The sequence below is a fragment of the Protopterus annectens genome, chromosome 11.part0, assembly GCF_019279795.1.
Source record: "Protopterus annectens isolate FY-2018-M chromosome 11.part0, PAN1.0, whole genome shotgun sequence".
In the NCBI taxonomy this organism is placed as follows: domain Eukaryota; kingdom Metazoa; phylum Chordata; order Ceratodontiformes; family Protopteridae; genus Protopterus; species Protopterus annectens.
In genome coordinates, this window is record NC_056745.1 from 839415468 (window position 1) to 839431160 (window position 15693).

Genomic DNA, 15693 nt, shown 5'->3' on the forward strand with positions numbered 1-15693 from the left:
TGTAATCCTTTGGCACTTAACAAGGCCGTCATCTAAACTCTGTACTACTCAGAGTAACCATGACTTAATCGTGTGTCAGGGTCTACGTCAAATAAAATCCAGTACTACAAACCTGTATCTCTAAAGGCTGAAAGCTGAGAGTATTCCATGGAGAGAACACCACATCAACCATTTGGAGCTACATGCAGTTCTCCTAGCTTTTGAAGACTCTAAAGGGAAATTTACTTCATGTGCCTGTCCAGAGTCTGTTTGAAACCAAGTGTGGTATCTAAACAAACAAAGGGAGCTTGTGACCATACCTTCTCTGTAGTGAGAGACAGTATGGATCTGGAAATAAGCTGAATACAGGGGCATTACTTTCTCAGCAGTTCACATCCTAGGCAAAGTGAATATGCTGGAGGATTCCTTGAGCTGCTTCTTTTGTCCTGGATGTTCTGACATCGGTGCATCTCAGTTTGACCTCTTCACATGTTGGAAAAATGTAGTCTTCATGTACTTCTGCCTTGTGTATATGATGGGGAGGCAGTAAGCAATGATTTTGTTCTTTGTTACAGTTCAAGGGGGATTCCTATAAATAAATCTTCACATAGAATACTCATACAAGCTATAGTTATAAAATTCAGGAAGGAATGAATGAAACCTATTTTCATTATCTCTGTGTTTTTATGCTTTCAGGCCCTTAGTGATGCAGGAAATCCTGTCAGTAAAAGTCAAGGGGAATCTCCCACAGTTGGAGTCACATCTGGTTCACCAAAGGGCCTATCTTTTTCTTTAGATCCACTGGTTCCCTCTGGACCTTATAGCTGGGGTTCAGAGGTAAGTAAAGCTATTAGAAAGTCTTTTGCTTGACAGATGTAGTCTTCCAAGTGGAAGAGATTTTTTGGTACTTTTCCGTTAATGGGGCAGTAGCCAAAACATCTAGTTGATGTGAAGTCACAACTGCTTCTTTTTTTCTGCTTGTAACTCTGTCTTCATCCTCCCACTCTTGCTCATTTTATCAGTTCTCAATTGTGATTATGGCATTCTTCTGTCCTGGTTTTAATCTGGGCTTTTTGGTCAGAGTAATACTGATTTTTCCTCGCAAGTCAGTGCTGCTTATTTTGCTGTTGTATTCTGCTTTCAAGTTTGACTTTGTTGTGGGAGTAATTTCCTCCAAACTCAGTGCCACTTACACAAACAGTTGTAGAAAGATCCACTCTTACTTCCTTATGTTATATTGTCAAGAAATAAGGAAGTGCCCGTCTTTCTGAGCATCTGCTGATTTTTAAGATGCAGTGTGTTCACATTCTTAATATGTGTGGGTGATCTGAAGTGAGTGCTGATGGTTTACGTCCCAACTCGGTGCCCCTTTCAGAGATGGTTATAACAAACTTCCCTCATACTTCATAAAAACGGTGTAAATCACACGTTATAGTCTGCCAAAACTAAGGAAGTGCTCCTCTCTTCCACCTTGTGCTAATTTTTAATGGTCGCTGTGTTTTGATTTGTAATGGTGTGAACAATCTCTCAAAGTAAAAACTAACACATCGGGGACAAAGCACTTGGAAAAATAGAAACTTCTGTGGGAAATGTGAAGTGAAACTGTTGAGAAAGGGCTTGGGAAAATAGGGACATCTGCTGAAACTGTGAACATGTAATTAGGAAAACATTTGCTGTACTTCTCCGGGCATGCTTCGTGGCAACATTTCTGTTTCGTGAAGACTGTTGCCCTGTTAACGGAAAAGTATAGATGATTTTTTTATATAAAAAGAGAAATACCCTTTTGTTTTCACAGTTATTCTACAGATATTCCTGACTTTACCTGTATGATTTGGGTTTCACTTACTCCATAGTTAAGGTGTACTTTTAACTACATCTAGTCATTGTGATCTTTTTGAGGGTAGGAGTGTGTCCTGCCTTGGCTGGTCATGCAGTTCCTTAGAGTGGTTCTGAGTTATCATCTTTCCTTTAAGAGCTCCTTTTTTTCTTTTCTTGGGACTTGAACTACATGGCTAAAAGCCTTGCCCATCCCATTTCAGGCCATTTAGAACTATAGTTTAGAACTTCATCTTATTGAAAATACCTTTTCTGGGGCCATCACCTGTACTTACAGGGTCTGAGAGCTTTTGTCTTTAAGGAATTATGTCTTTCAGAAGGATTGAGTGAGTGAGCAGCTTATTTTACCTCTCTAAAGCGTGTCAGAGTTGTCTTTAAACCCGTTCATTCATATCATCACCTGTTTTTCCTCACTGGGCCTAAAGTCAAAGGAAAGAGAGCCTTTCAAACCCTTGAAGTAAATGTATGAGTTTAGATGGGAGGGTAGGACAGCTGTTCATTTCCTTTGCTTCAAAGAGCAAATGGCTGGAATTTTCTGGATTGAAGGTGGTACTGTGTTTCTCTTTGGGTGCTGAACCTCTTCTTAGATACATTTCCTATCAGAGATGACTTCAGCTGCTTCTAGTGTTTGCTTCAAAAATGTCTCCTTTCAGCACCCTTTCATGGTGCAGAGGGATAAAGCCTTATCTTTGACCCAGAGATGACCCATGTTGGTCTTGTGAGAATGGAGCTTGAAGGGAGTGGGGCAGGAGGATGGGAATGAGCAGAAAATGGCTCACCTCTTTCTGGGGGAGGGAAGTGGCTTGGCTGTTTGTTTGGGTGACACACAGTAGAAGCTTTTGGTGGTGCAAGCCACTGTGTCAGGGTATGCAGCCATGGTGTAGCCAATAGGTCAAGGGGCAGTCATTATGGATAGCTTGCATGACACAGCAAGGAAGGCCCCCAGTATCTGATATAATAGATGTGTTTATACTGCACCACTTGGTGTATGAGGGGGCCCTCCCCTGTGGGTCACAGATAATACTTCTGTCCTCTTCTTGTGCCTCTGCTCCTCCTTCCATTATCTGTTATTGATATGCCCTGTAAATTGGGCAAGTGTACGCTTTATATATCCTTGTAACACTGTATGTGTTAAATCATCTTTATTTTTACCTTATTTGCATGAACTATGCTTTTGCAGTGTTCGTAAATATATGAACAGGCGTGGGGCTGGCCTCACTCTACTAATGTAGCCCCAATATCAGCACAGGCCTAGTGCACCTTCAGCAGAAAACATGATATACTGAGTGAAAGGAAAGGTTATTCCTATCATAAGCTCATGAGAAGGGCTATTTTGCAGATCTGGTATCGTAAGAATATGTATCATTATGTGAAAGCACAGAAAAGAAAATTGTAAACATTTGAACTCTTTAGCAGTGTTTCCTTGTGTTTGAGTGACAAGCTATGTACTGTTAACTTAATATTTACCACAACTTTCCTAACCTACCATTTCTTGTATGAGACTGATTGGTTTTAACCATCATCTAGAAAAGATGCACATTGTGAGGTGGTGTTCTTCAGTGTCAGCAATTTATATCACAGTAAGAGTAAACATTTTGTGCATTTCACAAGAAGTATTTATGGTTTTCTTCTCCTCTTTCAGTTGTTTTTGATGTCTACAGAGATAGTATGGTAAGTATAATTTTGTATGTTTTCTTTTGCCGATAAAAAGGTTACAGCATTGAATGTATTTCATTTCACTGTGATGTATAATTTATAATAGGTGCTGTTCTTTGTACTTTATTTTATGTATATTTGTTTAACTTTATTTTAAATGTGTTAACCAAGATAGAACAATGATCTCACTGGACCATTTGCAGGTTTAGCCCAGTACAGAAAAAAAATCATACAAATGAAAAAGCAACATAACAAAGTTATCTGTTTGACCAAATTGCATTCATAGAAACTATAACAGCAAGTCAAAATTATATAACATGGTTGCTCTGACATTAGGGCTTCAAAGTTTGACATCTTAATCTCTTGAAAAAATGTAGTGTTCCTGCTTTGTGTGAATGATGAGGAGGTAGCAACAATGAATATGTTTTTTTATTACATGTCAAAGGACATTCCTGCACATCTATCTGCATATAAAGGTGTGTGTGTGTATGTGTATGTATATATATATATATATATATATATATATATATATGTATGTGTATATATATATATATATATATATATATATGTGTGTATATATATATATATATATATATATATGTAGTGTGTATGTGTGTGTGTACGTTTTACATATATGTATATTACACAGTGGATATAAAAAGTTTACACACCCCTGTTAAAATGGCAGGTTGTTGATATAAAAAAAATGAGACCACAATAAATCATTTCAAAACTTTCCCCACCTTTACTGTGGCATATAACTTCTTCAATTCAATTGAAAAACAAACAAATCTATTAGGGCGAAAAAAATAAATAATGTACAGTAAGCTGGTTGCATAAGTGTGCACACCCTAAACCTATTCTGAGTGCTCCTTTGGGTATTTTTCTACTTATTGTAAGTAGTTTTTTGCTTTTAAACTTTCCCATCAGTCTTTATAATCACCCACCTTCCTCTCCTGATTATTATTTTTTGGGTATCTTTACCGATAAGTTTCCCTTTTTTCCTCCCTACCTCTTGTTCTTCTTTTTGATAGCTTTTTCTGTACCATTGTTTTTAATTGCCTGTACCGCTTACTAGTTTTTTTCTACCTTCTAGAGGGTATTCTCTTCTGCCATTGTTGGTAGTTAGCATAAAAACGAACAAGCAAAAAAAGTATTCCTTTTTAGTTTCCATCTAGGGCCTTTAATCCATATCACGCGTGTTGTTTTCTTCTTTAGAAATGGCCAAGAACCCGACAGCCTTTAAAAAGTTAATTTCTTATGGGCATAAAATACCTAGCTTCGATGCCCACAGGGAGTGTGTCTACTGTCTTGTAAAGTCATATCTTAACACTGACTGCTGCATGTGTGACAATTTTAATTCCAGAGCACTTAGTGAAAGAAGAAATATGCTTGTTCTTAAACGGTTGATGCCACCTTCTTCCTCTTCTTCTGCAGTGGCTTACTCTCCCTGTAAGCCTACAATATCCTCTTTGGAGGCAAAGTAGTCATGTAAGCAGTCCCCCATCCACTCTCTGAAGGCTGCTACCTCTGCTGCTGCTTCTTGTTCTTCGGAGCATCCTAAGAAGATTTTAAAAGCATTATATGCAACTTCTTCAAATCCTAAGAGGAAGCTCTCGGATCCCAGTCCCTCAGATCCAACTGTTTTTCAAGCTAAATCTCCTTGAACCTGCTCACCTCAGTTCACCAGAGAACTTGTTTCCCCTTGTCTCCATTCCACGTTTCTCTAGGGGATCCCAAGGAGATGGTCTAAAACCCAATCCACCATCTCTTCCATTAGGTCTGTGAGCCTTCCTTCCACATCTATAATTTTCATTCATTCATCCCTCAGCAAATGGGTCTCAGATGGTTTACAGTCAAAATCTCGCAAGACGTTACACAGACCTTGGAAGGTCGAATGTCACTGCTCCAAGGTTTCTTAAAGACGATTTTTAAATGTTAGAATTCACAACAGCGAATACACACTAGTATTCGCTGTTGTGGATTTGCCGTTTTGAATGGAGATTGCACTATATTGTTATCGGGAAAATTTACCCTTTCCCTCACTGTAGTATGATCTCGGTGTTTATATATATATATAAGTAACAGGGGGTGTGTAGGATGCAGCCCTCTGCATGGGCTTGCCCTCCTGCAGACGTTAGTAGGACATAACTGGAAGTCCAGGTAGGTTCAGTAAAGTCGATATTCCTGACTGTCGATTTTCTGAAATTACCACTTTCGGTGTTGTGAACAGTTGGAATTTGGATTTTATGACATTTTAATTTGGGTAAGTAAACATTCACATAAATGTGTTGTGAGGTTTTGATAGTAAACTATTTCAGATCCGGTTTGGCCATAAATTCTTTCAGACTCTTGGATCCAACTCTCAAGCTCCTCTCTTTACCCATAATGGCCCAGACCCCTGTATTCCTTCAGATCTCTTTTGCTGCTTTTACCTGCTCTTACAGTATGGACGTCAGTCGCACTCAGTCAAGCTCTGGGCTTAGTTTATTCACTTATTTGTGAGTAAAAAGTAGAATGTTTTCCCCCTTTTTCTTTTTATTTCATAGTCATACTACTACTCTATCGCCCTGTCCTTCTTTTACTAGTTTTTTTTGTGTTAGGTGTTTTTTCTTCTTACCAACAATTACCGGGTATTTCTCATTATCATTGCTGGTATTTCTTTCTTCTTTGCTAGAAGCTTTCTTAGCTGTCTGTAGGTAATTATCTAATACCATTGCTTGTATTTCTCTTACATTTCTTCTTTGCTATTCCAATTAAAAAAATAAATAAGACTATTCCCTTTCCTTTTCCTTCCTTTTGTTTTAAAATGGCTGAAAAGCCGACAGGATTTAAAAACTGCACTTCCTGTGGGCTTGAAATACCCACCTCTGATTCCCACAAGGAGTGTGTTTATTGATTAGGAGCAGCCTATCTTGAAACTCCTTGTCAAATCTGTGTGGGTTTCAACTTTTAGGCCCTAACACACTAAATTAGTTCTAAAGGGTTTGCTGCCTGCTTCTGCTACTTTCTCTTCAGCTTCTTTCTCAGGGGCTCAAACTTCTACCAAGAAGTCAAAATAGACTATGGAGTTTTGGGAACATAGAAAATGCTCTTCTTTCCAGTCTCCTAAAAGTGCTCCTGCATTGGAGCTGCCTGCCAAAACTGCCTAAGGAACTTCCAAGTCTCCTTGGCCTTAAAGTCCCCATTTCTGTCCGGAGCTAGTTTCCCCCAGGCTCCAATCTGTGTTCTTATGGGAGACACCCAAAAGATTGTCCCATCCTGCTTCCACCTCATCTTCTGTCAGGTCCTCCTGAAGCCTTTCTAGAGCAGATGTGAATAGGATGATGAGGAAGTTCCTTAAATCTCGGATCCAGATGGGGGTTTTACTGTCTCCACCTCCCATAAAATCTGTGAGCCTTCAACCTGTATTCCATTCTGTTGGCTCTCCTTCTCTGAACCATCCCATGAATCAGAGATCCCTGAGAGTTGAAGCACCAGAGATGGGTTCATATTCATTTCTTGACTGACTGTTTCCCTATTACATTCAGTGCTGATGCCCCTAGAGCAGGACGGATGTTGGAGCCGAAGCATCTGTGCTGAATCCAGGGGTATGCCTTCGACTCTGGATCTTTTGGAGCCATCGCTTCCCCTAGGAGCTGTGGCATTAGACAGCTCGGGTCCGACTCCTCCTCCTTTGTGGAAGGAGACCGGGAAGGGTCAGACATTGGCAGCACCTGGAGTTTCGCCTCAGGTGAGCTTGGCAGTCACTTCTCCCAGTTCTTCTGCTTTCGAGGTAGTGGTGAAGGCTTTCTCTCATCTGAGAGTACATTCTGCTCTTCCATCTTTGGATCCTGTCTCCATATCTCCTTCATTTCTAACTTCTGAGCCTCATCACCCTATCTCTAAGGGACAGCCAGCCTGTTTGAGCTTCCAGACAGTTCCTGCTTAGGAATTTCCCCTACCTTCCAATACCTGTCCAGATTATACCACTGAAGAGGTCCCCTGGAAGAGATTGTGTAAAAGGAGACATATAGATCCCCCTCAGGAGTCTTTAACCGAAGACACTGACTTCAGTGAAGGGGAGGGGTCCCCAAGATCTCCACTAGAAGACGTCTCCTTTGGAGCCTTCTGGAGATCCTTAGTCAGAAGTGTGGATGGTCTTCTGACCCCCATTCTCTGGAGGAGTCTGTGCTCCTAGAAGCATTCAGGTCCAGCCTGTTTACATTTTGAGTTAGCCCTCTAGCGAATGACCTTATCCGATCTTGTGTCTCGATGGGCATGGAAGGAGTTGGGTACCATAGAACCATTTCCCCATTGCCCAGACAAATTTCTTGCTCCACCCAAGGACAGGCTTCATTAGAGTAAGGGAATTCCCATGGAAGCCATTGATGTGGTAGCAGTGGCCATAAAAAAGGAGCTAGCTGAACAAAGCTGCTCTTGTTCATCATCCTAATAGAGAGTCCAGGATGATGGACAAGTTTGGAAAGCACATTTCCGCCTCAACGACCTTTGCTTTATGGTCGCTTAACTACTTAGCACATTTTACTGGATTGCAGAGAGACTTGATTAAGGAACTCTGTAAGTCTGTTCAGGGTCCATGTCGGTGGAGGAAACTAAACATTTTTTTTTGCAGCTGGCCACCCTTCATTCAGTTTCCAGTGTGTCCATGAGGTTAATCTTTCATGCAGCAGAAGCTTCCTTTCAGGTGGTGGTTCAAGCATACCCATTAGGAAACATGCCTGGATGTGCTTGTGTAATGTTGCAGAGCCCTTTGTCTTCTTTCATCAATGCTGCCTTCGATGGACCTTCTTTGTTTGGCCCCACAGTAAAATAAACAGTCTCCTGTAGTGAGCAAGATGAAAAGACCTTGACTGCCTTGGGAACCCTTTTTCTACCCCGCAGAGATCCTTTTCTAGGAATTAATGTGGAGGTAAAAAGATGTAGTTCTGAGAGTCACAAGGACCTTTTCAGGACTCAAGAGGGGAAACTTTTCTCAGAGGCAGAGGGGTGGTTCCAACAGAAGATGCCATCCTCGTGGCAGAGGAAGTCCACAGAATCAAGGGTTTCAAGATTCCCTTTCAGACAGACCCTTTCAGCATTCCTGAAGGGTTGCCCAACAGATCTTCTCTGGAGGTGGTACTTGTCTCAGCACTGATATGCTTGGGCATCTGTCACAAAAGACAGTTGGGTGCAAAAAATTTTATCCAGAGGATATTTCTTTCCTTTTTTGCAAACACCACCATCCAGATGGAAATATCTCACTGTTGTGCCATCTAGTCAGCTGGAGATAGCAGCCCTAGAAGTTCAAAAGCTACTAGAAAAAAAGAGTCATCCAAGAAGTCCCACCAGACCAGAGAAGGTTTGGAATTCAAGGTTCTTTTTGCTGCCAAAGAAAACAGCGGACCTGAGGCCCATTCTGGATCTCCACAATCTAAATTGGTTTATAAGGAACTCCAGGTTCCATATGGTCACAGTTTAGTCCATTCTACCTTTTCTACAGAAGGATGACTGGATGTGCTCTGTAGATCACCAGGGTGTGTACTGTCCCATCAAAATAAACAGATGATCCTGGAGATGTCTGTGCTTTTGATTCAGGCCAATCATTACCAGTTCAGAGCCCTGCCCATTGGTCTCAACACATCCCCCAGGTTGTTCACCAAAGCCATGACAGTGGTAGCAGCTCATCTCAGACTGCTCAGATTCAAAGTGGTTGCTTATTTAGCTGACTGGCTCCTTACTGCTCTAACCAGGCACCTCCTCATAAAGGCCAGGAACTACTTACTCTAATTACGTCAGTTTCTACAGATCACAGTCAATTATGTCAAGTCTTATCTACAGCCAGCTGAAGTCTTGGAGTTTATAAGAGCTTGCCTGGACACAGTCAGTTAGTTGGCCTTTCTTCCACCAAACAGAGTACTGTCCTTAAGATTGCATGTCAGACAGGTACCCTTCTCCCCCAGCAAAACTTGTTCTTCAGGTCTTAGGATCAATGGCTGCAGCCATTGACTTACTACCAGCTGTTCATTTCCACATGTGCCTTCTTCAGTGGACTCAGTTCATTTGTTCATCAGTCAGTTCATTTGTCAAGTCAACAGCTTCTGACCCATCCAATAAAACTTTCTTGAGTTTGCAGGGACTTCCTGCTTTGGTGGATTCATTCCAACAAAGTTTGTCTGGGTCATCCCTTTGTATTCCTACCCCCGGTAGCCACGGACTTCTCCCAATTGGGGTTGGGGGCATTTCTTGGGATGGACAGTCCAAGGCACATGGTCCCCAGAAGAGACCAATTTGCATATCAATGTCCTAGAGATGAGGGCAGTCCTCCTAGCAGTGTGGGCTTTCTGAACTCTCTTCCCCTATGAACATTTGCTTTCCAAATGGCCAACATTTCAGTGGTTTGGTACATTAACACACCGGGTAACCCGGTCCTACTCCCTTTGCTGAGAAGCAATGAGTGTGTGGCACTGGCTGATCTCCTCCATCTGCAGTCTTCTAGCAATGCTCATACCAGGGAAAGCCAATGTGCTAGTTGACAAACTCAGCAGGACTGTTCTTCATAGGTTCATAGGTTGGTACTAGGCTATCAGCCCTAGGGCCTATACAAGCCTAGCCATAACAATTCCCTGGCTATTTCTTCCCACATTATTTACTTTCCTGGATGCCTCATGAGTGGTCTCTCAGTCAAGCAGTTGACAAATTCATCAGGACTATTCTGATGCCTCATGAGTGGCCTCTTAGTCAAGCTGTGGCAAAGAGAATATTTCATCTGTGGGGTCAGCCTTGCTGCATACTGTTTGCTTCTCCCCTCAGTAACAAGTGCAGCATGGTCTTTACCCTAATCCCCCCTTAGGGGAGGTCACTGAGAGATGCTTTTGTGCATGTTTGGTCCTCCAATCTCCTTTACACTTATCCCTCCTTAGTTCCCCTTCCTTTGGTCTCATCTCCTATGTCCTGCTTGGACACTGGGTCCCTCTCTAGATCTGATCACTTACTCCACAGGGATGGTTCACTCAGACCTTCAAGGACTGAAGTTGACTGCATGGGTTCTCCATTTCCAGTGATGGCTAGACAGCCCAGATTCACCACATTTTTTTGTTGCCTCACAGCAAGAGGTTCTCTGGTTCAATTCTAGGCTGGGGTACCTTCTGTGTGGAGTCTGCATGTCCTCCCTGCATTTGCGTGAGTTTCCACCAGGTGCTGCGATTTCCTTCCTCATTACAAAGACATGCGTCTGGAGCATTTCTCCCTGGGCTTCTGCTAAAATAGGCTCTGTCCATGTTCACCTTTCTCGGTAAACACATTTTAAGTAAATAAATTAAGTAAAACTAACAGCCATTTCCAATTATCGCACTGGAGATAATGCTTTCCTTCTAGCTTCCTCCAAGTTATGCAAAGCCTTCCTTAAAGGTACCGTTTTATTTACACCTCTGATTAAAGATCCTGCTCTACAGTGGGACCTTACACTTCAGTTGCAGAGTTTGACTCTGCCTCCTTCTGAGCTCTCAGCCAAGTCTGATCTTAAGTTTCTTTCTTGGAAGACAGTTTTCTAGTACTTTGCATGTAAATCACCTTACTTGATCTTCCGATTGGGTCACTGTACATACTAATCTGTCCTTTCTGCCCAAAGTAGCATCTGAGGTGAACATCAGCCAAGTGACCAGTTTAGCTGTGTTCTTTCCAAATTTTTCTAATGAAGGTGAATACATGCTTCATCTTTTAGATGTCATAGACATCTTTGTTTTTATTTTCAGAGAACGAAGGTTTTTAGAAAAACTAATTAGTTGTATCTTTTGCCTGCACTACACTGGGAAAACCAGTCTCTAAAGTTACTTTAGCTAAATGGTTAACAGATTGCATTTCATGTGTTTATTCTCAAACCAGGTTTGCCTTTGTCAAAACCTCCAAAAGCTCACTCCACTAGATCCATGGTTGCTTCATCTGCTTTCTGGACCAAAGCTTCTATTGATGATATTTGCACTGCAGCCACTTGGTCCAGTGCTCATTCATTTATTGCTCATTACAAATTGGATCTCATTTCCAGAAGTAGAGCTGCCTTGGGTTCTGCAGTACTCCTGAACATCCTTCCATGAGGGCCACCCAAAGTTATCATAGCTGGGGACTCTGTCCCATTCATTGAGGAATGAATGAAAATTACAATATCTGATATAAAGGTTATGTACTCATCATAACTGTGCATCTTTGTTGTTCATTTTCATTCTTCCTCCACTTTCCCCTCTCCTTTTCATTTGAGAGTGATCTGATAGTGGGCCACTGTTCCTGTTTGAACCCCTATTCTGTCTTTATCTTTTATGTGGGCTATAACCTATTTTTCCTGCTAGAGCAGCAAGCTCAATCTGAGGTAATACAGGGGTTTGAGGCATTGTGGGTAAAGGGAGGGTCTCGAGAATCAAATCCAAGAGTCTGAAAGAAATGCGGCTGAGCCAGATCCAAGGTCGGATCAGAGACCCCATTCATTGAAGATGAATGAAAATGAACAACAGAGATGCATGGTTATGGTGCGTACATAACTTTTATTCCTCACGTAGTGATCTCTCCTTTCCTGATCCATACCATGGTTTCGGAGCCGTGACATCTGACAGCTTTGAGAAAGTCGCTGTCTGATTCAAGGAATAGTAGATGTTTGACTCAGAAGGCTTCCCTGACTGGTTTCACTCCAGGTCCATTGGATCGGGATGAGTCTTAGAATAGAAGCATCGGCGATGGATCTGGGGGGCTAGGTTCCACTCTGTTGTTGTCGGAGTAGTCCTTGCCCCTTGCAGCTTTGGCGTTGGAAAACTCTGATCCATCTCCCTCCTCAAGGCATGGATCCAGACATGGTTAAGGCATGCTAGCTTTGGAGATTTCAGCTCTGGTGTGGCCAGCCACGGCTTCTCCCAGTCTTTATGCTTTCAAGGTAGTAGAGAGAGTTTTATTTTAACTGAGTGATGCAACTACTGTCTTCTCCTTGGATCCTACATACATTCCTCCTTTGGGTCCAAGCTCTGATCCTCTCAGGCCTACTCCACATGAACAGCTGGTACCATCGAGCATTCAGACAGTTCCTGTCAAGGAACTCCCCCTCTCCTGGGATAACTCTCCAAACCATCCCACTGAAGAAGTTCCTCAAAAGCGAACATGCAAAAGCCGACAAATAGATTTCCCTATGGAATCTCTCACTGAAGACACTGACTTCAGTGAAGGGGAAGGGCCCCCCATTTCTCCACTGGATGACTTTTCCTTCAGAGACATCCTAAAGATTCATAATCTTAAAAGGTGAATGGCCCTTAGATACTCCCTCCCCAGTGGGGTCAATTTTTCTGGAAGCTTTTAGGTCCAGCCCATCTATGTCTTGGGTACCTCCCTGGTAGTTGAGCTTATTGATTTAATCTTGCCAGGCACAAAAAGAACTGCATACTGTAAAGCCCATCCTCCGTCACCCAGATACATTTTTGGCACTGCCAAAGGATAGATTATATTGGAGTAAAGGAGTCTGTTGTGGCGGCAGCCATGAAGGAGGAGCCAGCAGAGCAGAGTTCCTCAGTCCAGCCTTCTAATAGAGTCCAGGGAATTGAACAGTTTGGAAAGCTTATTTTTGCTTCAACGACCTACAGTGAATTAAAAAGTGTACACACCATGGTTAAAATGCCAGTTTTTTGTGATATAAGAAATGAGACCACAATAAATCATTTCAAAACTTTTCCCACCTTTAATGTGACCTATAACCTGTACAGTTCAGTTGAAAAACAAACAAATCTGTTAGGGGAAAAAATATAAAAAATAGTAAACGTACAATACGTTGGTTGCAGAAGTGTGCATACCCTTAAACTAATACTTTGTTGTGTGTGCACACACCTTTAAACTAATACTATGTTGAAGCACCTTTTGATTTAATTACAACATTCAGTATTCTTTGGTACATACCTGCCATCAACTAGAGAGACTCTGATTAACCCCAAATAAAGTTCAGCTGTCCGGGTAGGATTTTCCTGACTTTTACTGAGTTGCCTGCTACAGCAAAAGCCATTGTTCTCAGAGAGCTTACAAAGCATCAAAGGGCTTTCATTGTTGAAAGATATCAGTAAGAAGAAGGGTACAAAAACATTTCCACAGCATTGGATATACCATGGAACACAGTGAAGACAGTCGTCAAAAAGTGGAGAAAATATGGGTCAGCAGTGACGTTGCAAAGAACTGGATGTCTCTCCAAAATTGATGAAAAGACCAGACGAAAACTGGTCAGGGAGGCTACCAAGAGACCTACAGCAACACTGAAGGAGCTGCAAGAATTTCTGGCAAGTACTGGTTGTGTACTACATGTTGACAACAATCTCTATATGTCTGGACTATGGGGTAGGTTTGCAAGACGGAAGCCTTTTCTTACACAGAAAATCATCCAGGCTCGGCTAAAATTTGCAAAACAATACATCAAGTCTCCCAGCAGCACGTGGGAAAATGTGTTATGGTCTGATGACACCAAGGTTGAACATTTTGGCCACGATTCCAAAAGGTACATTTGACGCAAAAACAACACTTTGCATTACAGAAAGAACACCCTCCCCACTGAGAAGGATGGTGGTGGCAGTGTCATGCTTTGGGGTTTTTTCTTCAGCTGGAACTGGGGCTTTAGTCAAGGTGGAGAGAATTTTGAACGGTTCCAAATACCAGTCACTTTTGACCCAAAACCTTCAGGTGTCTGCTAGAAAGCTGAAGATGAAGAGGAATTTCACCTTTCAACACAACAATGTCCCCAAGCATGCATCCAAATCTACAAAAGAATGGCTTCACCAGAAGAAAATTAAAGTTTTGGAATGGTGCAGCCAGAGCCCAGACCTAAATCCAATAGAAAATCTGTGGTGTGACTTGAAGAGGGCTGTGCACAGGAGATGCCCTTGCAATATGACAGATTTGGAACGCTTTTGCAAGGAAAAATGGCCAGATATTGCCAAGTTAAGATGTGCCATGCTGATAGATCCTACCCAAGAAGACGGAATGTTGTAATTAAATCAAAAGGAGCTTCAACAAAGTATTAGTTTAAGGGTGTGCACACACAACAAAGTATTAGTTTAAGGGTATGCACACTTATGCAACCAGCATATTGTACGTTTTTTTATTGTTTTATATTTTTCCCCTAACAGATTTGTTTGTTTTTCAATTGAATTGTACAGGTTATATGTCACACTAAAGGTGGGAAAAATTTTGAAATGATTTATTGTGGTCTCGTTTTTTATATCACAAAAACCTGGCATTTTAACAGGGGTGTGCACACTTTTTATATCCACTGTATGCATTGAGGTCCCAGAATTACTTAGTGCACTTCGCAAGATTGCAGTGGGATTTGACTAAAGAACTCTCCAAATCCCTCTCTGATTCCATGTCTGTGGAGGAATACAAGAGGTCCTCTTCACAGTTGGCCACTGTATTATCCATTTCCTATACATCCATGAGGATAATATCCCATGCTGCAGAGGGTACCTCACAGGCAGCCGGTTAGGCTTAGCCATAAGGTGATGTGCTTGAATGTGTCTATGCGACTTTGCAGAGCCTTTCAAGTCTTCTTTCATCGGTGCTTCTTTTGATAGAACATTTTTGTTTGGCCCTGCTGTAAAGGAAACTCTTTCCCAGAGTGAACTGGAGAGAAAGACCTTGTCTGGCATAGGGATATGCTTTTCTACCCCTCAACAATCCTTTTCTAGGAATCAAAGAGGAGGCAGGAAAATGTGGTTCCATCAGTCTCAGGGTCCTTTCCAGGATTCATGCAAGGATAACTCTTCCAGGGGCTGAGAGGGGAGTTCAAATGGAAGACTTCATCCTTATGGCAGAGGAGGCCTGCAAAACCAGGGTTTCCAGGATTCCTTTTTGGATAAATCCTTTCAGTGCTCCTGAAGGGTTGCCTGACTGCACACCTCTGGAGGCAGTCGGAGGGCAGGGCACTTGTCTCCACCCCCCCCCCCGCTACCCGGGCTTCAATAACAAAAGATTCTTGGGTGCTAAAAATCATGTCCATCGCGAGATGCTTCTTCGACTATGGAACCTGCGGATGTCTCTACCTTGGATGGGTCCAGAGCCACTGTGCAGGTACCGGTTTCTGAGGGTGTATTCAGGCCTTCCGATTTTCATATTAAACAGACTACTACTTTTCAAACCAAAAATACCAAATTTCTCAGGCCCAGAGTTAGCACTACGCCTAGGAAGCAGACGACCAAAGTGCATTCTCAGGCCCATATGCCTCAGAAACAAATG

At 42.1% G+C, this 15693-nt stretch overlaps 1 protein-coding gene across 1 annotated transcript in view; it reads left to right on the forward strand.

The window, feature by feature from the left end:
- CDC123 (cell division cycle 123) overlaps positions 1–15693 on the forward strand; it is a 904444-nt gene that overhangs the window by 451217 nt on the left and 437534 nt on the right. The window contains exon 10 of the mRNA XM_044088252.1: positions 3458–3486. Coding sequence (XP_043944187.1) covers positions 3458–3486 — 29 coding nt within the window. The remainder of the gene's footprint in view (positions 1–3457; positions 3487–15693) is intronic.